At 47.3% G+C, this 23,682-nt stretch overlaps 1 protein-coding gene and 1 pseudogene across 1 annotated transcript in view; one reads left to right on the top strand and one right to left on the bottom strand.

The window, feature by feature from the left end:
• CILK1 (ciliogenesis associated kinase 1) overlaps positions 1–23,682 on the top strand; it is a 245,806-nt gene that overhangs the window by 20,545 nt on the left and 201,579 nt on the right. The window contains exons 3-5 of the mRNA XM_069235798.1: positions 5,033–5,087; positions 22,884–23,005; positions 23,370–23,449. Of these exons, the coding sequence (XP_069091899.1) occupies positions 5,033–5,087; positions 22,884–23,005; positions 23,370–23,449 (257 nt within the window). The remainder of the gene's footprint in view (positions 1–5,032; positions 5,088–22,883; positions 23,006–23,369; positions 23,450–23,682) is intronic.
• Positions 7,057–17,776, bottom strand: LOC138295199 (kelch domain-containing protein 10 pseudogene; annotated as a pseudogene).

Here is a 23,682-nt window from a genome sequence, read left to right on the forward strand (position 1 = left end):
TTCTCTCTGCAGGCGTCGCTGTGAGGGCTCAGAGGGGGTCGTCTCTGGTTACTCACGGGCTCACAGTCGCCAGGGAGTCCTCCCTGAGGTGTTGGGTTTCTGCAGGTTGAGCCGGAGGCGTCGGGTGCAGAGTGTAGAGTCTCACGCTTCCGGCGGGAAACGTGAAGTCTTTAGAAGTTGCTTCTTTGTTGCAAAGAAGTAGCTGGTTTTGAACAGGGCCGGTGTTCATGGGAGTTTCTTGGTCTTTTAGTCCAGCGCAGTCCTCTGAGGCTTCAGAGGTCGCTGGTCCATGTCGGATGCATCACTGGAGCAGGTTTTCGAAGTTGGAGACAGGCCGGTAGGGCTGGGACCAAAGCAGTTGTCGTCTTCCTCCTCCTCTGCAGGCTTGTAGGTCAGCAGTCCTTCTTTTTTCTTTAGGTTGCAGGAATCTGATTTCCTGGGATCTGGGGAACCCCTAAATACTGAATTTAGGGGTGTGTTTAGGTCTGGGAGGGAGGTAGCCAATGGCTACTGTCCTGGAGGATGGCTACACCCTCTTTGTGCCTTCTCCCTGTGGGGAGGGGGGCACATCCCTAATCCTATTGGGGGAATTCTCCAAACTCAAGATGGAGGATTTCTCAAGGCAGAGGTCACCTCAGCTCAGGCCACCTTAGGGGCTGTCCTGACTGGTGGGTGACTCCTTGTTTTTCTCATTATCTCCTCCAGCCTTGCTGCCAAAAGTGGGGGCAGTGGCCGGAGGGGCAGGCATCTCCACTAGCTGGGATGCCCTGGGGCGATGTAACAAAAGGAGTGGGCCTTTGAGGCTCACCGCCAGGTGTTACAGTTCCTGCAGGGGGAGGTGAGAAGCACCGTCACCCAGTACAGGCTTTGTTCCTGGCCACAGAGTGACAAAGGCCCCATGTGGCCAGCAACATGTCTATTGTGTGGCAGGCTGGCAGAAACTGGTCAGCCTACACTAGAAGTCGGGTAGGTATCCAGGGGGCATCTCTAAGATGCCCTCTGGGTGTATGTTACAATAAATTGCACACTGGCATCAGTGTGTATTTAATGTGCTGAGAAGTTTGATACCAAACTTCCCAGTTTTCAGTGTAGCCATTATGGATCTGTGGAGTTCGTGTTTGACAAACTCCCAGACCATATACTCTTATGGCTACCCTGCACTTACAATATCTAAGGTTTTGCTTAGACACTGTAGGGGCATAGTGCTCATGCTCGTATGCCCTCACCTGTGGTATAGTGCACCCTGCCTTAGGGCTGTAAGGCCTGCTAGAGGGGTGACTTACCTATGCCACAGGCAGTGTGAGATTGGCATGGCACTGAGGGGAGTGTCATGTCGACTTAGTCATTTTCTCCCCACCAGCACACACAAGCTGTGAAGCAGTGTGCATGGGTTGAGTGAGGGGTCCCTAGGGCGGCATACGACATGCTGCAGCCCTTGGAGACCTTCCCTGGCATCAGGGCCTTTGGTACCAGGGGTACCAGTTACAAGGGACTTACCAGAGTGCCAGGGTTGTGCCAATTGTGGAGACAAAGGTACAGTTTAGGGAACTAACACTGGTGCTGGGGCCTGGTTAGCAGGGTCCCAGCACACGTTCAAATCATAGCTTAGCATCAGCAAAGGCAAAAAGTTAGGGGGTAACCATGCCAAGGAGGCATTTCCTTACAATTACTGCCTGGACAATCGGGTCCGGAGGGATGGACACTTTGCCCACTCAGTCCTACAGGACTTTTTAGTGTAAAGGAGATTTATCCGCAGCGCGCCACGAGGAAGTTATGGCTTGGGTATCTATTCAATTCACAGGTAAGAAATCTACAGCTACTTGTCTCTATCAGATGATCAAGTTACTTACCTTCGGTAACGCATTATCTGGTAGAGACTATCTAGCTGCAGATTCCTTACCTTTGAATTCCCTGACGTCAGCTTCGTCAGCTTGTTTCCGGTCCAGGGAGGACCTTACCTGGCAGTTCGGGCTGGACTGTTCCCATGAGGAACAGGGTCAAGACTGATTTGCAAATGGCTGGATTGAAACTGGGGTGGCATGATGAGCAAAAGAACAATGGATTAAACCCAGATCTGTGACTGGGGGTGAGTGTTTGCATTGTTTAGCACTCCGGCCATCATCCTTTTGTGTTGCAATATATTTAAGTCACCTCTCTAGCAGGCCTTCCAGCCCTAAGGCAGGGTGCATTATTTTACATGTCAGGGCATATCTGCACGAAATATGCCTCTATGTCTTTGTCAATTCTCACACATAGTAAGTGACCAGGGAAGCCATTTTAAATGTGCTGGACACTGGTTAAAACAGGTTCCCTAGCTACATGACGGCTTCACTGACGATAGGGATGTTTGGTAACAAACATCTCAGATTGGTCAACTCACACTGATGCCAGTGTTGGATTTACCAATACATGCACCCAGAGGGCTCCTTAGAGGTGCCCCCTGAAGCCCTACCAGCCTCTGGTGTGCTCACTGGCTGGTTTCTGCCAGCCTGCCACCTGAGACACCTTTCTGGCCATCTAAGGTGAGAGCCTTCTGCTCTCATGAGGCCCAGAACAAAAGCCCATCAGAGAAGAAGGTGTGACACTCCCTCCCACAGGATGACCTCCTAGAAAGGTGGGAAAATTAGCTAGTAAGGTAGGCATGCCACCTCCAGGATAGTACCACTCCTAAGGTGTGGGCTACTACAAGGTGGACACTATTTTTCAGAGTTAGCCATCTTTAAGATGGCATACCTAGGAATTATGGGACACGGTTATGCCCGCTTCCTACTACCCTATACACCCCTAAGACCTCTAACTTCAGTATTTAGGGGAGCCCTTTGCACCAGAGAAGCAGATACTGATGGTCTAGGAAGACCAAGGACACAGAAGAGCTGCAAAAGAAGAGGAGGGAAAAAAAAAGCAGCTGCCCTGGTAATAACTCCGCTGACCTGTCTGCATCCCTTGTTGAAATCTGCAGCAAAGTTGGCTTGTCCTGCAGCTGTGACTCTGAAACCCGGGAGGACTGCCAGCCTTCAATAAAGACTCAAGACAGTCCATCAACAGTGGACCTGTTCTCCAGCAAACTCCAAAAGAATGGACTCTGAAGCCTCTGGAACCTCTAAAATCCGACACCTGAAGTCACCACTGCACCTGTCATCTCCAACCTGAGTTGGAGTGGACCACCTGTGCCAACAAGGTTCCCCAGCACTCCAGAGTCCGAGTCTATTGTGGTTTCACCTGTCCTGGGCCCCCTAATGAAAGCCTTCAGCCTCTGCATGCAGCCCCCTTCTACTCTGACCGCTCCGGTAAAGAAAACTTGACACCTAAGGACACCTTTGCACCTGTCACTCCTGAGCCGTTGAGAAGGGGACTGAAGGTGCCTACCTGTGCCCGAGCATTGCGAGGCCTGAGTCCCACTGTTGGTTCAGCCCAAATGGCTGACTCATCAGAGCGTGCAGCCTCTTTTTGCAGTGACTGATCCCCATAGGAACGCATTGGGCACCCAAACTGTTTTGCACTCTACTCCTGGCTGCCCCCGTCCTGCTGAAGGAGTACCGTGGGTGCTGCCTAGGACCTTGCCCCCTACTCACCTTAACTTCTGGATATTGGTCTTGTGAGTCGCTGTTCTCTACCTGTTTGCAGAACTTGTTTTTCCTCCCATAGGATAACATTGCAGAACTCATAAAAGTAAAGATACTTGCTATTTTTATAAATTGGTGTGGATCTCCTTCTTGAGTCATATCTCAGAAGATCTCCCACTCTATCGCAATTCAGAAAAGACCTCAAAACCTGGTGTCTTCGATTGATCCCCACTGATCATCGACCACTGTTCACTTGCTGCCAAACTCCACCTCCCCCCCTCAACAACGCCTTGAGAACCCTAGCCGGTAACTAGTCGCGCTCTACAAGTCTGTTAAATGATTGACTGATTTATTGACTATTGTTTATTTGTAGATGTCTTGCTCTCCTCTGTTTTAAGCCTAAGGTTGCTCAACCACCCTACCCCTAAGTAGAGCACTTTGGGATTGCATAGCAAGCCCTCTCCATTCACTGGGACACCCCAGGGCCCTTTACACGGTATATACATACCACATAAAGGGCCAGCTTCCTACAATTGGACACACACAAATCTTTCTTGTACATAGGTTCCGGCCAGTTTCCGCCCATTGCAGTGATCCAGTCACACTCAGTGTAAGTGCCTCTTTCCCTATTATCAGTACCTGAGTGAATTGTTTGAAAACTTCAGCTGATTGGATCATAGGTGCTTCAGCACCAGATATCCACACTCAGCAGGGTTCTTTTGTAAATGCTTTGCAACTCTTTAATTTCTCTGAGGGCTTCACCAGCCCACTTCTGCTGGTGTTCCACAGCCCTAGCACTACGGATTGCTTTTGCAACCACCTTGTGTTTACTTTCAAGGTGAGGGCAAGAGCAATCTAACCTGTGTAATCCTTATATCAGAATTGTGAAGTATCACCCTAGCACCAGTTGGCCCCTGCCCCTGTTCTACTACACACACTCCTTCGCAGTTGACCCCCAGCATGGAACTCCCCATCTTGAATTTGAAATGGAGCCACCTGATAAAAATGCATCCATCCTCGAGTTTGTCTAGCTCTGCATTGTTCATTACCACGCCTAACAATTGTGTTTTTTTTGGTCAGGTCAGTCACAGCTTTGTTATTCATTTGTACCGTGATTTATCTGCATCTTATTAGATTGTTTTCTGTGGCCAAAACTAATAGAGTAGCTCTGTTTTGTGAGAATTCAGAGTGAGTATTACAATACACGTTTGAAATTCAGTTGGACCAACGCGACCTTTCATCCTTATGTGGCTGAATAAATGAGTAACATCTTGTTCAAGCATCAAAATCCGATGTTACTGTGGACATTATATATCTATTTAATGGTCTGTGATCATTATTTAAATGGATTGTTCCTTTTTCATTATGCTTCTTCTCTATTATGATAAACGAGGCCTAATACAGAATTTGTGGTATTGAATAGGTTTTCTTTGATAATCTTTTTACTGTGTTGTTTGTTTCCTCGTTAGGATGAAAAGGAAGTTTTACTCCTGGGAGGAGTGCATGAACCTTCGGGAAGTAAAGGTACTTGTTTTTTATGTTTAAACTGTACAGTGTTTTTAGGGGCAACAGAAATTTGATTAATTCCACAGTAATATTGTTTTGGTCATCTTCTGCGTTTCAGACACAATTTGCAAATATGTCCTCACCGGTGAGCGATGTACGTGGTCAGTGGTGTATAGATATTGTTCCTGCCATGTTAGCTAGATGCCAGTATTGTTCCCTGACTTCTCTGATCTGAAGTATTTTGTAACTCGCATGATGTTTCTGATGGCTATCAGAATTTCTCACCTCCTTGTGAGCTTTATAGAAAGAAGGTGGTCCTGCCTAGCCATAACCGTTGGCTCAAGTTCATTGCAAATTTAAAATAAATCAAAAAAGTGGATGGTATTTGTTTCTTCCTTTCTGTGTATGGTTTCAGGAAACTTTACATAATTCGTTTCTGATACATGCTCTCAAATTTTGCATTAATTTGTTCACCCTCTGGGTTAGGGCTCACATCTAACAATGGATCCACACACTGTCCTCTAATAATGCAATGATGAGTGGTGCATTTTTTCATTGCTGATCTCATTTGTAGAAGCAGTGCTTTTCCTTTCTTCTTTTAAGAGAAGGGAAATCTGAAACCTGCTTGCCGCAACAGTAATACTGGTAACATTTTTCACAGTCCATTTTTAGGTCTTACTTAGCTGTCTATTGTTAAAGACCTTTTGTGTACAATAAAAATAGAGTGGGCTTTGTATCAGTTTATTGCTTATCAGTGGTTGGCTTTCTTACCAATCTCATGTAATTGTTTCTTATTCAATGGCTTTCTTCCCCATTCTTACGTCTGTCTCTCCCTTGGAGCATAGCTTGTTTACCAACCCTTGCATCACTTGTATCCTTCCAAGGCAAGTATTGCTTTTTAGTTCTGGTGACCTTTTGGCATAAAATTGTACACAATACTACTTGGTAGAACTGGGCATGAACACAGGCATAATGGCTTAACATAGCTGAAATATTGATTTGTTACCAAAAGGTTTGAAGCTAATTAGGTTACCAAAACTTTCACTGTTGGAGAAGGCAAGATAAAAGTCACAGTCACAAGACACTCATTTACATTGGCACAGACTTAATTTGTTGGAAGAGGTCTATGGACAGCCTTCATGTGTACTGCTTTAGTATAGTTAAAATGTTTGGCACAATTGTTTGGATTATGGCCATGTCTGTAGAAACAAACATTAGGCTTAGGGCCTCAGTTCCAAAGCAAACCACCTTAGTCAAAGCTTGAATTGGAAGTGGGAAGGGTGTGGGGGGGGGAATGGGGTGTGGAGGGCAGGAAGGGGGAGGGCATGGTTGGGAGGAAGAAGAAACAATCCACAGGTCCAAAGGAGAGTGGGGGCGGGAATGAGGGAGGGTGTGGTGGGGAGGAAGAAGAACCAATCCACATGTCCACTGGAGGGGTGTTCATAAAAATAAAATAAAGTAAGAGCAATCTTTGCCTTGGCATGACAAACTTCCCTTTTCTTTTGTATCTCCTCCTTAAGAGCATGGACTGCAATATGCTAATTACCAAAGGTGCATGCAAAGCCTACACAGAGGCAGTTCGTGAAGGAGGTAGCGTTACTGGCTCAACTGGTCTACCCGATGGACACTTGCTCTAGATAATTCCAGGTGGTCCTCAAATGGTTTAATTTAGGGGCAAAATTGTAAAGACTAGAAATTATACACTATCACGTGGGTGAGGTAAATGTTACGAATATAAAAACTCAAAATCGAGCCAGTGCACACACTTGTGGTTGAAGTTCTTAAGTTGGGGTCTAAGACAATCTTAATTTTTGTGCTGATTTATTAAAAAGAACCGGGGACAAAAAGTTTCAAGAAACTGGAGTCGCAGAAAGGGAACTGATGTATTTGTCGAGTAAGGCATTGGATTTAGAGTTTTGGGTGAGGATCTCCTTATTTCCTAGTGGTGTTCTCCATGATATGTTGGCTGTGTTTTCCAGGTGTAGTTTCACTGTATCCTCTTGATGAGTCCTGGGGAAAGCCCGAACCATAAGAGTGAGGGTAGTGGAGTGGGGGGCCAGGAGAGGGAAACATTTTTTTAATTTCTCTTAGCACAGTTCCAAGAGACTGGGTGCCACCAGCCAGATTAAAAATAATGATCCAGTCGGTCTGAATGTTGACCACTCCACTATGGATGTGCATGCAGCCAGCACGTGTAACAGCAGCACAGTGAAAATAAGTTGTCTCCAGATTTTGCAGGAAGCTGCACTCACTGGAATGTCTGCAGGCTCAGCTTCCAAAGATTCCCCCAGGATCTCATCACCATTGTAGCCACCGCAAATGAGCACATTGCCTTTTATTTGTGCCCAACTGTGGCATCTTCTGGCTGCAGGAAAACATATCTTCATGTGAGTTTTTGTAGTATTAAACTCCCAAGCATTTGTTTCAAAGTTGTAGGCATGGATCTTATCCAAGGAGTACCTATCCAAGCAGTAGCACCTCTAGGACATATATTTGGTAACCATTGTGTGCTATTTCATGCCTTTATCTCTCAAAAGACAGATCAGTGTTTGGGTTGTTTGGTTTCAGTTGAATCCACTCCCTGGTATGGAGTCTAACTTGTGGAAATCTGTACTATATGTGTAACCAGTCGTTCCACCACAAATGTACAGAGAGCCATCAATAATTTCCTTGCATGGTCATAAATGCAATTCAACTTCTTCCCTCGACAGCTCAGAAACGCTCAATATTTGCATTTCACATTTCAGACATGAACATCATTGCCAGCTCTTGCTAAGTGGAATTCCATTGCTACCAAAAACTACAAGATTGTGGCCATCTAGCATAACAGACCCGGTGGCCAGCTCCCTTGGCATATTTCCATCTATGCTTATCTGATGCCATATTCCATTTGCAAAATGGTAGTGGCAAAACTTTATTTTTTGGCCCTCCACACAACTTCATTATCTGGATTATACCCTCCAGACACAAAGAAGTTGGCATTATCAGCTACATAGCGTACCCACTTCTGGCTGGAGGAGATCTGCGGCCTGCTCTCAAAAACCCACTAGGTATCTTTAGGCTGGGACCCAAGTGGGTGGCCAATACCTTCTCCTCCAGTTTCCGTAACTCGCCTCTTTGTGAACCTCAGCCACTCGCACCGCTGCAGTTCAGCCAAGATCTTTTGATTTTACTAACATATATTATATATAAAGTGACTTTCAGCCAGCTCTTTTCAACCATTGGACATTTATCTTATACACCCCATCCCCTACAGCATACAGCATGAGGCAGTGATCCAGCCCACTTTAGCCATTGGCTAGCATCACTGTGACTGACAACATTCAGCCCTTTTACAGGGCACACATTACACACAAACTTGCCTTCACATGCCATCCCCCTACACTCAGTGTTGCTTTCTCCCCCACCTGCTCATCTGTTCCTTCTCCACCCTACCCTGCCTTGTTGATCATTTTTTTCTTCCTCCAGTTCCTCCATTGCCTTCTGCTGCCACACCCGCCCCCCACTCGGCTTCTGTCCTCATCCCTAGCTACTTCCTTGTTTCCAGCCTCTCTAGGACATTGACTTGTTCCTCCTCTGCTACCAAATCCCTCCTCTTCCTCTTCCAAGCTCAATCCCATTCTCATTCTTATGATTTTTTTGTTTTTTAGGATTTTTCTGTTTTTAGGGAACCAGACCGCTGCAATTTAGTACAGCTGCTCCTTATTCTATTACGCACTTAAAAAAACGTACCACTCGAGATGAGCGTCCACTCTCTTAAATTAAATATTAAAAGTAAAATTTAAGAATGGCATAGGCAGCATCGTAACACATGAGTGCGCACAGTAACGCATGCATATTCATCATCACTCTCATGGCCATTTTAGCTTTCTTTCTTTTTTCTTGTTGTCACTGTTGTTCGGTATACGCCGCAAGCATTTGAAAGCCAAAAGGTTGGCTAATGTCTTTCAAAGGCAAGATCAATTTGCTTTGTTGCCAATGCTTGTTTGGATACTACTATCGCACAAGCCCTGCTCAGGAGAAAATCATTGAATAGCGTTTCAAGGCCATGTGTAAAATTGTATTTTCTGATGAGTGCTGAAAATACTACAGTATGAATCTGGCCCAGAGTAATTGCAGCAAAAGGCTGCATTAGTCCTTGAACAAGCAGAAATAAGCCTGCCACTCGCATACCACTCTGCAGGTGCTCTAATACTGGAAAAATGGCCCTTGTCATTTGCTTTGAGTATCAAAAAGTCTAATGAATAATTCATGTTCATTTTAATGTGGGTAGAACTGGCATCATTTCTTTCCTACAAACCTAGCTGTAAACAATCCCATTCCCCTTGAAAAAACGTAGAAAAACAGGGTGCCCTCAAGAGGAAAACAAAGCACACCCACAAGTGAGCATCTCATGCCCCTTACAGCTTAAAGTTTGTTTCTAAAACATAGTTAAATAACAGAAAATAAAGAGCCATTGAGACATAGAACTTTGTTTTAAAAACACATTAAAAAAAGAGGTTAAACGTAGTCCAGTCTGAAAATAATTATTTTGCTGGTGTTGATCCCTTTTTATTTAGACTAACAGAAAATGCAGAAGATTAGCTGGAAGATGGGGCTTCAGGAACTTGAAAATGAATGTGCTGTACCATTGCTTTTTTGTCACAGCAAATTTAAATCTAACATAGATTTCCTTTATCACATCTCTAATCAATAAAAACATTCATACTGTCACAGGCTTTGTGCAGCATCTCAAAAGTTGGGTAAAAGCTGTGAAGGATGAACAGTAGCTCTTTATCTCTGTCAAGGCTGGAGGCGAGGAGTATGCTGTACTTTCTCCACTTTATTCCTTCCAGCAGTCATATAAAACTTACAACAGGCCTTCATTTCCCGTGAATATTGAGGAAAAAGTCAATTAAACAAATTGTCCAATCCACAAACGGGGACCCTTTCATAGTTCTATGTCCCTTTTACTGCCTCCTCTTTCTTTGCTGCTCCAGCAGCCAAGATAAGTGCCTCCGACCTCTCGGCCACTTATTATTGCTTTTTATTGTGTTGTTTAGGGGCTAATTGCGTTTGTTTGATTCATGATTGCATAACATGGGTTTTCCTTTCTAGCTCTGCAGCGGGGGACACCTTGTTCATCCTCTGTGGCCACTTTTCTTTGATTTGTGCACATGGAGCTCACACGGTGTGGTCCTCCGGCTCAAGAGGGTGCCATATATATACAGCCTTAGGCATGTAGCGCGTCTGTAATCCCACCTAGCGTGCTCACTCTTATACGGACTTCTTTGGAGCAGCATGGCTGGTTTGCCCCACACAACTGGCCCATTACACCCTGTGAAGTATCTTTACACATTGGCGAATGCAGTGCTACAGGCGCTTGTCTTGTCGCAACACTCAAATCTGACACTGGCCCAGGCATGCAGGACCAGATTGAGCGCATTGGGCGTTCGGTGTCCTGGTGCTTCTTTGCCTGCAAAATTGGCCCTAAGGACTTTGCTGTTTACATTTGGGAGACCCCATATATTGAGTGCCCTATGTAAACATCTGGTAGACCCCAGAGTCACAATACTCCATTTGAGATTCGTTGTACATTACCGCCTTTATACATGAATCTTGGCATTACGAGTGATCTGGAAGACACTTACACAGAGGAGGGTAGTGTCACCTACCTCCCTATAAACGATAACTTCTGCAAAATTATAGATGCATCTACCCTTAATGGCATGACACGAGACAGACAGTGCCCCCCACCCCCGGAGGAGAAACTGCTACAAATGGCAGAACGCTGCTTTGAGACCCTCCCTTTGAGGAAAGGAATTCTTGGGATCCTGATCTCTGTACTTCCGGGACCACCCAGTAAGCCATAGATGGTCACGAAAGGAAGGAGACCGTACTCCAGGTGTAGACCTGCCTACACGAGGCTGAAACTGGCTTCCATGGACCACTCTCAGCCGTTAAGGCCTGATCCCTATCTGGTGCCCCTACCAGGAACCTCAGGAATGCAACCTGCTGTCACAGAACCCACCCTCCTCCTCCTCTGCCCCCCCCCAGATGGGGCAGACTCCCCATCTGATCCTGAGGCAGAGCATGACATGGGCTCTCCACCATGGCACCCTTCGCCTACCCTTAACATGCTGAATGATGATACACCAATGGGAGATACCTCACACGAGGCACCCTCAGACATGCTTGATCCTGAGGAGTTGATGCAGTGGTCTCGGCTGACAAGGTCACGCCCTATGTCACGGGAAGGCTGTGTTGGCCCTTGGACAAAGAGATCCGTAATCGGTTCTGGGTGGAATTCCCTAGCCCGTCTCTGGGCGATAAGGTCAATCAATCAGTATTTGTAAAGTGCGGCTACTCACCTGTAAGGGTCTCAAGGCGCTGGGGGGGTAGGGGAGGGGCCTCATCCGAAGAGCCACGTTTTGAGGTTCTTTGTGAATATGGTGAGTGTAGGAAGTTGGCTCTGTATATACTATTTCAAAGTAAGAAATAGTGTGCACAGAGTCCAAGTGTTCCCCCTTAGATGTAAGACAGTGGCAAAAGTAGATAATTCTAATGCTCTATTTTGTGGTAGTGTGGTCGAGCAGTAGGCTTATCAGAGCGTAGTGTTAAGCATTTGTTCTACACACACAGGCAATAAATGAGGAACACACACTCAAAGACTTCCTCCAGGCCAATAGGCTTTTATATTGAAAAATATATTTTCTTAGTTTATTTTAAGAACCACAGGTTCAAGATTTACATTAAACACTTTAAATGTAAGGTACTTCACTCAGATACTTTAAGAACTTTGAATGGAAACAATATAATGTACAGTCTTTGTAAAAATGGCAAGAAGCTATTTTCAAAGTGGACACAGTGCAAAAATCAACAGCTCCTGGGGGAAGTAAGTAAAGGTTAGATTAGGAGGTAAGTAAAACACTTACAAGTTTCAGTCCTGGGGCATAGGCAGCCCACCTTTGGGGGTTCAAGGCAATCCCAAAGTTACCACACTAGCAGCTCAGGGCCGGTCAGGTGCAGAGGTCAAAGAGATGCCCAAAACACATAGGTGCCTATGGAGAACAGGGGTGCTACGTTTCCAGTCTGCCAGCAGGTAAGTACCTGTGTCCTCGGGGGGTAGACCAGGGAGGTTTTGTAGAGCACTGGGGGGGACACAAGTAGGCACACAAAACAAACCCTCAGTGGCACAGGGGCGGCTGGGTGCAGTGTGCAAAGGTTTTGTATAGGTTTCAGTGGAAGGACCCGGGGTCACTCTAGCGGTGCAGGCAGGCACAGGGGGGGCTTCTCGGGACAGCCACCACCTGGGCAAGGCAGAGGGTCGCCTGGGGGTCACTCCTGTGTCGAAGTTCGGTTCCTTCAGGTCCTGGGGGCTGCAGGTGCAGTGTTGGTTCCAGGCATCGGGCCCCTTGTTACAGGCAGTCGCGGTCAGGGGGAGCCTCACGATTCTCTCTGCAGGTGTCACTGTGGGGGTCAGGGGGGTCGTCTCTGGTTACTCACAGGCTCGCAGTCGCCGGGAAGTCCTCCCTGAGGTGTTGGTTCTCTGAATCTCGAGCCAGGGGCGTCAGGTGCAGAGTGAGAAGTCTCACGCTTCCTGCAGGAAACGTGCAGTCTTTGGAAGTTGCTTCTTTGTTGCAAAGAAGTAGCTGGTTTTGAACAGGGCTGCTGTTCACAGGAGTTTCTTGGTCCTTTAGTCCAGGGCAGTCCGCTGAGGCTTCAGAGGTCGCTGGTCCCTGTCGGATGCGTTGCTGGTGCAGGTTTTCGAAGAAGGAGACAGGCCGGTAGGGCTGGGGCCAAAGCAGCTGTCGTCTTCCTCCTTCTCTGCAGGCTTGTAGGTAAGCAGTCCTCCTTGTTTCTTCAGGTTGCAGGAATCTGATTTTCTGGGATCTGGGGAGCCCCTAAATTTTGAATTATGGGGTGTGTTTAGGTCTGGGAGGGCAGTGGCCAATAGCTACTGTCCTTGAGGGTGGTTACACCCTCTTTGTGCCTCCTCCCTGTGGGGAGGGGTGCACATCCCTAATCCTATTGGGGGAATCCTCCAAACTCAAGATGGAGGATTTCTCAAGGCAGGGGTCACCTCAGCTCAGGACACCTTAGGGGCTGTCCTGACTGGTGGGTGACTCCTTCTTGTTTTTCTCATTATCTCCTCCAGCCTTGCTGCCAAAAGTGGGGGCAGTGGCCGGAGGGGCGGGCATCTTCACTAGCTGGGATGCCCTGGGGCGCTGTAACAAAAGGGGTGAGCCTTTAAGGCTCACCGCCAGGTGTTACAGTTCCTGCAGGGGAGGTGAGAAGCACCTCCACCCAGTACAGGCTTTGTTTCTGGCCACAGAATGACAAAGGCACTCTCCCCATGTGGCCAGCAACATGTCTGGTGTGTGGCAGGCTGTCAGGAACTGGTCAGCCTACACTAGAAGTCGGGTAGGTATTCAGGGGGCATCTCTAAGATTCCCTCTGGGTGTATGTTACAATAAATTGCACACAGTGTGCATTTATTGTGCTGAGAAGTTTGATACCAAACTTCTCAGTTTTCAGTGTAGCCATTATGGAACTGTGGAGTTTGTGTTTGACAGACTCCCAGACCATATACTCTTGTGGCTACCCTGCACTTACAATGTCTAAGGTTTTGCTTAGACACTGTAGGGGCATAGTGCTCATGCACTTATGCCCTCACCTGTGGTATAGTGCACCCTGCCTTAGGGCTGTAAGGCCTGCTAGAGGGGTGATTTTCCTGACACAGGCAGTGTGAGGTTGGCATGGCACTCTGAGGGGAGTGCCATGTCAACTTAGTCATTTTCTCCCCACCAGCACACACAAGCTGTGAGGCAGTGTGCATGTGCTGAGTGAGGGGTCCCAAGGGTGGCATAAGACATGCTGCAGCCCTTAGAGACCTTCCCTGGCATCAGGGCCCTTGGTACCAGGGGTACCAGTTACAAGGGACTTACCTGATTGCCAGGGTTGTGCCAATTGTGGAGACAAAGGTACAGTTTAGGGAAAGAACACTGGTGCTGGGGCCTGGTTAGCAGGGTCCCAGCACACTTTCAAATCATATCTTAGCATCAGCAAAGGCAAAACGTTAGGTGGTAACCAAGCCAAGGAGGCATTTCCTTACAGTGAGCAACTGGCTTTGTCTGAGGTGCAGGGGGAGGTTGTTCCAGCTCTTCGGTGCAGTGTAGGTGAAGGATCGTCCTCCGGCAGTGGTTTTGCAGATGCGAGGGATGGTGGACAGGGCCATCTGGTCGGAGCGGAGGGATCTGGCGGGTGTGGAAGGAGACGCAGTGGTTCAGGTAGGCTGGTCCTGCGTTGTGTATGGCCTTGGACGTTTGGGTGAGAAGCTTGAAGGTGATTCGCTTCTCGACTGGTAGCCAGTGGTGGGTCCTAAGGTGTTGGGAAATCCATCTGAAGATCTTCCGAAGTTTGCAGAGTGTGTGCCAGCAGGAGGAGGCCACAGAATTTACCTGGTGGGTCATGGATATGGAGGAGTCGAGGCTGATTCCTAAGTTGTGGGCGTGCTCAGTCGGTGCAGGGGGAACGCTGAGGGATGTGGACCACCAGGAGTCGTTCAGCTGAGGTGGCGTTTCCGAAGATGATGAGCTCAGTCTTGTCGGAGCTGAGCTTGAGGCAGCTTTCTCTCATCCAAGTGGTGACGGCTTCCATTCCTGAGTGGAAGTTCCTTTTGGCCGTGTCCGGGTTTTCGATGAGGGAAATGATGAGTTGAGTCATCTGCATATGACACGATGTTCATACCGTGGCTTCTGACGATAGCAGCTAGAGAGGCTATGCATACATTGATCAGTGTGGGACTCTGTGAGGACCCTTGGCTTGGGGGACCCAGCAGTTTACTCCTGCGGCTCTGGAAGTGTAGGATAGGAGTGTGATCCTCTGTGTCCTTTCAGGGATAAAGGAGTGGATCCAGAGTGCTGTGGGAGACCGTGTCGAATGCTGCTAAGAGGTCGAGGAGTATGAGTACTGCAGTGTGGCCGCGGTCTAGGAGTAATCTGATGTTGTCAGTGGCTGTCAGGAGGGCTGTCTCCGTGCTGTGGTTGCTGCAGAAGCTGGACTGGGAGCTGTCCAGGGAATTGTTGGCCTCAATGAAATTCTGTAGTTGTAAGTTGCAGGGAAATGGCTCCTTGTTCCAGTTACCCCCCCCCCCCACTTTTTGCCTGATATTGATGTTAGCTTGACTGAGAGTGTGCTGGGACCCTGGTAACCAGGCCCCAACACCAGTGTTCTTTCACAAAAAATGTACCATTATTTCCACAATTGGCACACCTCTGGCACACAGATAAGTCCCTTGTAAAAGGTACCAGGGGTACCAAGGGCCCTGTGAACAGGGAAGGTCCCTAAGGGCTGCAGCATGTGTTGTGCCACCCTAAGGGACCACTGGCCTAACACATGCACACTGCCATGGCAGATTGTGTGTGTTGGTGGGGAGAAAAAGGCAAAGTCGACATGGCATCCCCCTTAGGATGCCATGCCCATAAAATACTGCCTGTGACATAGGTAAGTCACCCCTCTAGCAGGCCTTAGAGCCCTAAGGCAGGGTGCACTATACCACAGGTCAGGATATATATCTGCATGAACAATATGCCCCTACAGTGTCTAAGTCAATTCTTAGACATTGTAAGTACAGTGTGGCCATATTAAGTATATTGTCTGGGAGTTTGTCATAACAAACTCCACAGTTCCATATCGGCTACACTAAATACTGGGATGTTTGGTATCAAACTTCTCAGAATAATAAACCCACATTGAGGCCAGTGTTGGATTTATTAAAAAATGCACACAGCGGGCATCTTACAGATGCCCCCTGTATTTTACCCAATCCTTCAGTGCAAGACTGACTGGTCTGTGCCAGCCTGCCAAGGAGATATGAGTTTCGGACCCCCTGGGGTGAGAACCTTTGTATTCTCTGGGGCCAGAAACATAGCCTGCACTGGGTGAAGGTGCATCACACTCCCTCCTCCTCCCTGCAGGAACTGTAACACCTAGCAGTGAGCTCCAAAGGCTCAGGCTCCGTGTTACAATGCCCCAGGGCACTCCAGGTAGTGGAGATGCCCAGCCTCCAGACAAAGCCCCACTTGTGGCGACAAGTCCAGAGGGATAATGAGAAAAACAAGGAGAAGTCACCCCCTCAGCCAGGTCCACCCCTAAGGTGAACAGAGCTGAAGTGACCCCCTCCTTGAGAAATCCTCCATCTTGCTTTGGAGGAGTAGGACCAATGGGGATAGGGATGTGCCCCCCTCCCCAGAGGGAGTGGCACAAGGAGGGTGTAGCCACCCTCCGGGACAGTAGCCATTGGCTACTGCCCCCTGACCCTAACACACCCCTAAATTTAGTATTTAAGGGTGACCCTGAACCCAGATCAGAAGATTCCTGACGACCTCAAGAAAGAAGAAGGACTGCTGAGCTTAAAACCCCGCAGAGAAGAGAAGGAGCCACCAACTCCCGTGGACAGTGGGCCATCAAGCAACCAACTTTAAAGGGACTCTCACCTCACTCCCAGAAGCGTGAGTCCAACTATTCTGCACCCAGAGCCCTCGGCCCATGTCCAGAGAAACCTACTACCCAGAGAGGACCCCCAGGCGACCCCAACAACGTGTCTACCCTGGGCTGACCGCTCTGCAGCCCCACGACGACACCTGCCCATGATGAAGATATCCGCCTGAGGAAGCACTGCACCAGCAGCCCCCAGGCCCGTGAGAAACCGGCCACAGGTGCAGCGGCGACAAGCAGGCGGCCCTCACCCCTGTCCGGTCGGTGGCTTGCCCAAGAGGCACCCCGTGCCCTGCATGCAGCACCTAAGTGACCCCCTGGTCCCTCCATAGAGTTCTGTTGAGAACCCAATGCCCTGTTTGCACACTGCACCCGGCTGCCCCCTTGCCGCTGAGGGTGTGGTTGTTGTGCCTACTTGGGGCCCCTCCACTACTCCTCCAAACCCCCTGGTCTGCCCTCCGAGGACGCGGGTACTTACCTGCCAGCAGACCGGAACCGGAGCACCCTCTGTCTCAATAGGCGCCCATGTTAATTTGGCTCCTCTTCGAACTCTGCACCTGACCGGCCCATGTTGCTGGTGCTGGGTGTTTGGAGTTGACTTAAACCCCCAGCGGTGGGCTACCTATGATCCTGAGACTGAACTTGTAAGTGCTTTACTTATAGTAATAACTAAACTGTACTTACCTCCCCCAGGAACTGTTGAAAATTGCAGTGTCCACTTTTAAAATAGCTTATTGCCATTTTATGAAAAACTGTGTACATTACTGTTTTGGTTCAAAGTTGTAAGTATTACTATGCAAAGTACCTTTCATTTAATGTACTTACCTGCAATCTGAATCTTATGGTTCTAAAAATAAATTAACAAAAGAATATTTTTCTATATAAAAACCTATTGGCCTGCAGTAAGTCACTGATTGTCTGTTTTCACTTATTGCTTGTGTGTGTACAACAAATGCTTAACACTTCCCTCTGATAAGCCTAACTGCTCGACCACACTACCACAAATGGAGCATTAGTATTATCTATTATTGCCTCTGTCAAGCCTCTTGGAGAACCCCTCGACTCTGTGCACACTATATCTCATTTTGATATAGTATTTACTGAGCCAGCTTCCTACGTACGTTGATTGCTTTCTCTGGTATTTTGGCGGGGTAGGGTAGCAGCAAGATGGACTGGAAATTCTTTAGTTCGTATGGGTCGGGCAAAGGTTTCTTCAGTAGAGGGTGCATTTCGGCATGTTTCCAGTCCTCTGGGAAGGTGCCCTTGTTGATGGAGCAGTTGATTGTGTTTCGGAGATCGGGGCAATGGATGCTCTGGCTCTGATGTATATGTTGTGTTGGCAAGAGTCCGAGGGGGTTCCGTAGTAGGTGCTGTTCATGATGTTGACTGTTTCCTCTGTGGTGAGCGTGGACCAGCTGTTGATAGTCTAGGTGGGTTTTGGGGGAGTGGGTCAGTCACGGGTTCCGGTGCCAGGATTTTCCAGGGGGAAGCTGTTGTAGATGTCCTGGATCTTGTGGGAAAAGGAGGCAAGTTTGTTGCAGAGGTCCTGTGACAAGGGGATGCTAGTGGCTTCAGAGGGGGGAATCTGTGAACTCGTTGATGGCTGAGAAGAGTTCCTTAGAGTTGTGTGCGGAGGAGTTGATGCCCTCCTGGAGTGCGTCCTTCCTAGCGTTCTTGATTTTTGTCGGTGGGCGGTGGTTGCTGCTCTGAATGAGGCAAGGTCTTTGCTGGTTTGGCTGTTCCTCCATTCTTTCTCTAAACGTCTGTGGGTACGCTTTGACTCTTGGAGTTCGGTGGTGAACTGCTGGCATTTTTGGGTACGCATTAGGCCGATGTCGGGGGGAGAGGGGCTAGAGTGTCAGCACATTGGGTGATCCATGCATTGAGATTGCGCACTGCTGTGTTGACGTTAAGTTCGTCCCAGCAAAAGGCAGAGGCAGCAGAGGAGGTGCGGAGGGTAGCAGACGCTGACCAGAAGGTCAGTGTAGTTGTCCTCTCACAGCACTGCAACCGCCATTAAGAAGGGGAAGGGGGCTGGGGGAGCTGTCAGCTGGGAGTCGGGATGGCAGAATAGGTGCTTCACGCGGGTAGGGGAGCAGAGAAAAGAGGGGAGAAAGGAAAAAGGAATAGAGGAGAAACAAGAGAAAATAAATCTAAATAGGCAGAAAAAGCAAGAGTGAAAGAACAACAGGGAGAAATAAATTCTTACATGTGATGGCCACTAGACCACCAGGGATGAGCCTACGGGTGGAGGAGGGCCTCAAACTGAGATTCAGGAGACTCTCAGTTTGTCCAGCAAAAGGCAGAGGCAGCAGTAGCCAGAGGAGCAGCAACCAGAGGAACTGGGGAAGGTAGCAGGCAATGGCAGGGGTGCATTTTCCCAAGAAATCGATTCTTGCATTGCCACCTTTATGGCCAAATACATTAGAGACCCTAAAAAGGGTATAACTAGGTCCTGACGGGTCTGCCAGAACAAACTCTCTGACCTTTCCGGTCGGCTAATGAAAATCCGTGATATAGCAGAACAAGCTAAGGCATCTGGAACCCTTGTTTCCCCCGAGGTATTGTCATTGTTGGCCCAATGGCCCTCATACTTTTGAGCAATGCAAACTGAGCCATCTTGGTGGAGAGGCGCAGATCACTGCTTTATCAAAACCGATCCCAAGCTAGGGGACTTCGCCACATCAGTGGCGTGCCCAAGTTCGCAAGGAGGCCCATTCGGTGACCCGGTCATCTGGGAAGTAGGGAGGCTTGTAGCGACCTTTGATTTGCTGGACAAAGTCCAGGTTTCACCAGGGCTGGTCGAAGCTGGGCCCAAGGGCCTGCATCGTCTGCCAGCCCCCGGCAGATGAGGACACTGGCAGGATAAGTCCTTCTTTGGAAATCTCTACCCCACTAGCGGTTAGCCCTGCCACAGGGGTTCCAGATGCCATCAAGGAGACGGTAACCAAGGCTCCTCTCAAGGTGAGTGTCCCGTCTCTTTCACGACCTCGCCTGGGAGGCAGATTAAAATGGTTTGTGCACAACTTGGAGGTGCTCACTTCAGACTCCTGGGTTCTTCAGACTGTTCAGGGGTTTTGAATAGAGTTTTACGGCTCACCTTTCCAACAGGGTCCTCCTACCCCGCTGGTTTTTCTCGGAAGCCGGCCCCACCTTGGTAGGCGCAGAGTTACTTACAGAGGGCACCATCATGGAGATGCTAACACATCGCTCAAGGTTCCTGCGTAATCTGTTCTTAGTGGAGAAGAGGGACAGGGGCCAACGCCCAGTCATCAATCTGAAAGAACTCTGCAAGTGGTTGGTGTTCAGACTTTTCAAAATAGAAGACATTCACTTGTTGAGGGACTTCCTTCAGGTCAGTGACTGGATGGTGGACATCAAAGACGCATATTTGACCATTCCTATTTCACAGATCTCTCCAGTTTCAGTGGTGGGGGTCAACTTTTCAGTTCACAAAACTCCCCTTCGGATTGTCATCCACCCTGTGGTGTTTCACCAGGGTCATGCGACCAGTGGTGGAATGCCTCCGAGCACAGAACATTCAGCTTATAGAATACCTGGACGACATCCACCTCCTGGATTAATGTCCCTGGAATCTCTACATCCAGCTGACGGTCAATCTCTTGAAGACTTTAGGCTGCATTATCAAACAGCCAATGTCACTCCTTAGTCCAACTCAGTGTCTGGTATTTCTTGGCTTTGTAGTGGATTCGGTTTGAGCTACTCCTAAACCTTCCTTCCAGCCCTCCACCTCCCTGCCCCAACTCGCTCGAGTAGTGGGACTGTTGTCTTCAATTCAGGCCATTTGTCCAGGGCCTGTTCACTATTGGGCATTACAATGGCTCAAAGCCTTCCACTTTTGAAGAGAACTCACCTTCCTTCAAGTGGAAGATGTCAAAAAAGAGATTCAGTGGTGGCTCGCCCACATGGAGGCTTGGAATGGCTGAACGATATTCAGCTACCTTCCAGACATGGTGATAGAATCCATTGCCAGCGGCACGGGTTGGGGTGCAAGGTGTGGGGAATTCTCCAGAGTCGGAAATTGATCCTCTTTTGAAAAGCCCCTTCACATCAACTGCTTGCCGACTCATTTGCAGTCAAATGTTGGACCAAGCACAGGGTGCAAAGCTGTGTCCTGCTCAGGACAAACAACGTGGCGGTAAGACGCTATATAAATCACTTGGCAGGTATGAGTTCCAAGAACCTGGCCAGGAACTTCTGGGTCTATTGTTTTGAGCATCAGGTTTCAGTCACGACAGAGCATCTTTTGGGCAAATCCAACCAGGTAGCAGACTGGCACTCCCATCACCTGCAAAATGTGAGTCTTTGGAAGTTCTATCCCCCAGGTGTCCTGCCTCTTCAGGCCAGGTGAGGTTAATTCTCGGTAGACCTCTTTGTATCTCGCCTGGATTACCAGCTCCCCAGGTGCTTCAACTGGTGGCTGGACCCAAATGCGATAGCGACAGAACTGGCATCTGAAGAAGGGATATGTATTTCCCCCATTTGCCATGATTATGCGTCTCTCCGCCCGATTGCGGAGGCAACAATTGGTCCTAATGGTAATCACCCCAATTTGGAGAGAGCAAGTTTAGTATCCAGTTCTTCTGGAACTTTCCTGGGAGTTTCCAATCTATCCACCCTGTTTACGGATCTCCTTCAAGATCCAGAGGGGACTCCACATCATCTGATCCTAAACAGATCTCTACATCTTATTGCGTGGAAGATTACAGGGAATGCTGGACTTTTGTAAGAGGCTTCATCTCTCCTCTCAAACGCCTGGGTCAACACCACCATTATACGGTATAGATTGGCTTGGTCTAGAAGGTTGGGCTGATGTCACTAGAGACACTTGGATTCGGTGGGGACCAACGTTGTCCATGTCTTAAATTTCCTTTCCTCTTTAGCCTCTGAAGGGTTGTTTTACAGCTTGATCAATATCTTCAGATCGGCAATTCTTCTCGCATCACTCCTATGTCGGTGATCACCGGGTGGCAGAACATCCGCTCGTTCGTAAACGTCTTTAGGGCATCTGTCTCTTACTTCCTCCAGAATGCAGGCATTCCACGTTGTGAAATGTCAACAAAGTATTGGATCTTTTTCTGTCCTGGCAGTGCAATAAATATCTCTCCAAGAGGGACTTATCAGCTAAACTGGCTGCCAAGCTGTTCCTGTTATCCTATAGATGTGTTTTGGAAGTCAGATCTCTGTATCTAACAGGTACATTATTGATAATGGAAAGTTTCAATTCTTTTAAGGACACTGAGTCAAGGATTAGCCCACCCAGATATTTGCAAGTATGCTCCCACCCAAAATAAGGGATTCACTCTTTTGTTAAGGTGGGTATACTTTTCTGATTAATATGTCTGCAGTATTATGCATTTAAACTATGTTTCTTACACCGTATATTTTGAGTACAGTAATCTTACTGGTTACCATGTTTGTTTCATAGCATCTGATTTAACTAAGCAGGAATGAAGACGTTTTTAGTTGGCTTCTGTCACAGGAAGAAAGAAGAGGCAGCATAAGGGACAAAGGCCTCTGAAAGGGTCCCTGTTTGGGGATTGAACAGTTTTTTAATTGAATTTTCCCCAAGTGTTCATGGGAAATGAAGTCCTGTTTTATGTTTTATATGGCTGTTGGAAGGAATAAAGTGGAGAAAGTACAGCATAATCCTCACCTCCGTGTCCTTAATAGAAATGAAACTTTCCATTATGATACCTAGGACATTTTTCACTCTAAAGGCAATCTCCCCTGACCATGAATAAACATCAGTAGAAAAAACTACTGGTGCATTTCCCCTCCCAGTTGGGCTATTAAGGGAGGTTGGTGGGGGCCTGAATTGGTTACAGACGTACCTAGTCAGCATTGTTTTCCATGGCATTTAGCCTGCCAGTAGCACTTAGCCTTGGTCTATCAATTGCAGATGCCCATGGCCTGAATTGGCCCCACTGCAGATGTTGCTGCTGAAGCATTGTGTGCAAAGACATATCTGGTGTGAATATGCACTACTTGAAAAAGTGGTTTTCAGCAAAGGGTAATTTTGGGGCTCTTGGTGCTGCAGGAGGTCTGCTAAATAGACATGCATGATCTGTGTTGCCACTTTCTGTGATACAATGTAATCTCGTTTAATATGCGCATTTGCAAAATGACCAGAAGAAACGTCATGCCTCTAGTAGCTCATTATTAAAGTACTGATGCAGCAGTGGTTTGCATCGAATTGTGGATTTGTAGTGTTTAACAAAATAATGGGTATGAGTTTTATTAACATGAAAATAATCTTTCAGAATATTTGTTTCTCAGTACATCATTGTACTTTGTTTTCCTATGTTTTCCTAGTCTCTACAGAAGTTAAACCATGCCAATGTAGTGAAATTAAAGGAAGTTATAAGAGAAAATGACAATCTCTATTTTGTGTTTGAATACATGAAAGAAAACCTGTACCAGCTCATGAAAGACAGGTATGTGATGATTGTTTTATCTCGCTTTCTTTTTAAACTAGTAGATCAGCATGTGTGAATCATTTGATGTACTACTAAAGTTATGCTATCAATTGAGATGTGTTCTATATTATGTGAATTTGGCAGATATTAAAAGGAGTAGCATTGATCCGCCAAGAAACGTTTGATACCATATCCCTAAAATGAACCAGTTCTGAAATATCCATTAACAGATGGGCATTATACATGTTTTTGCACAGGAGGGCTCTGACCATTGTGTATTGTTGCTGCTTTTAGTTTCTGGTTTTTGGTTCAAGAAGTATTTAATTTTCTGTACATGTGAAAATGTAATGTTTTTAAATGTGCTTTGTAACTCATTTTTTAGAAGTAAATTGTTTCCTGAATCAGCTATTAGGAACATCATGTACCAAATATTACAAGGGCTTGCTTACATTCACAAGTATGGTAAGTTTATTTCAGTATCACTTATGAATTTGAATGTTGCAATCTGTTGTCTTTTCGGTGTTTTTGAAATAATTACTTTTCATTTGTTTGTGAATTATCATGTGGTTATCTTTGTGGGTAGCGATCACAATACCAAAAAAAAAGAATCCTAAATTAAGTATTCACATTTCTTTTGGAAAATCTTACTTGGTTAAATTAAATTCAGCAACGGAGCCTGAATTATAATATATGTG

Source organism: Pleurodeles waltl, chromosome 5 (assembly GCF_031143425.1).
Source record: "Pleurodeles waltl isolate 20211129_DDA chromosome 5, aPleWal1.hap1.20221129, whole genome shotgun sequence".
Taxonomy (NCBI): Eukaryota; Metazoa; Chordata; class Amphibia; order Caudata; family Salamandridae; genus Pleurodeles; species Pleurodeles waltl.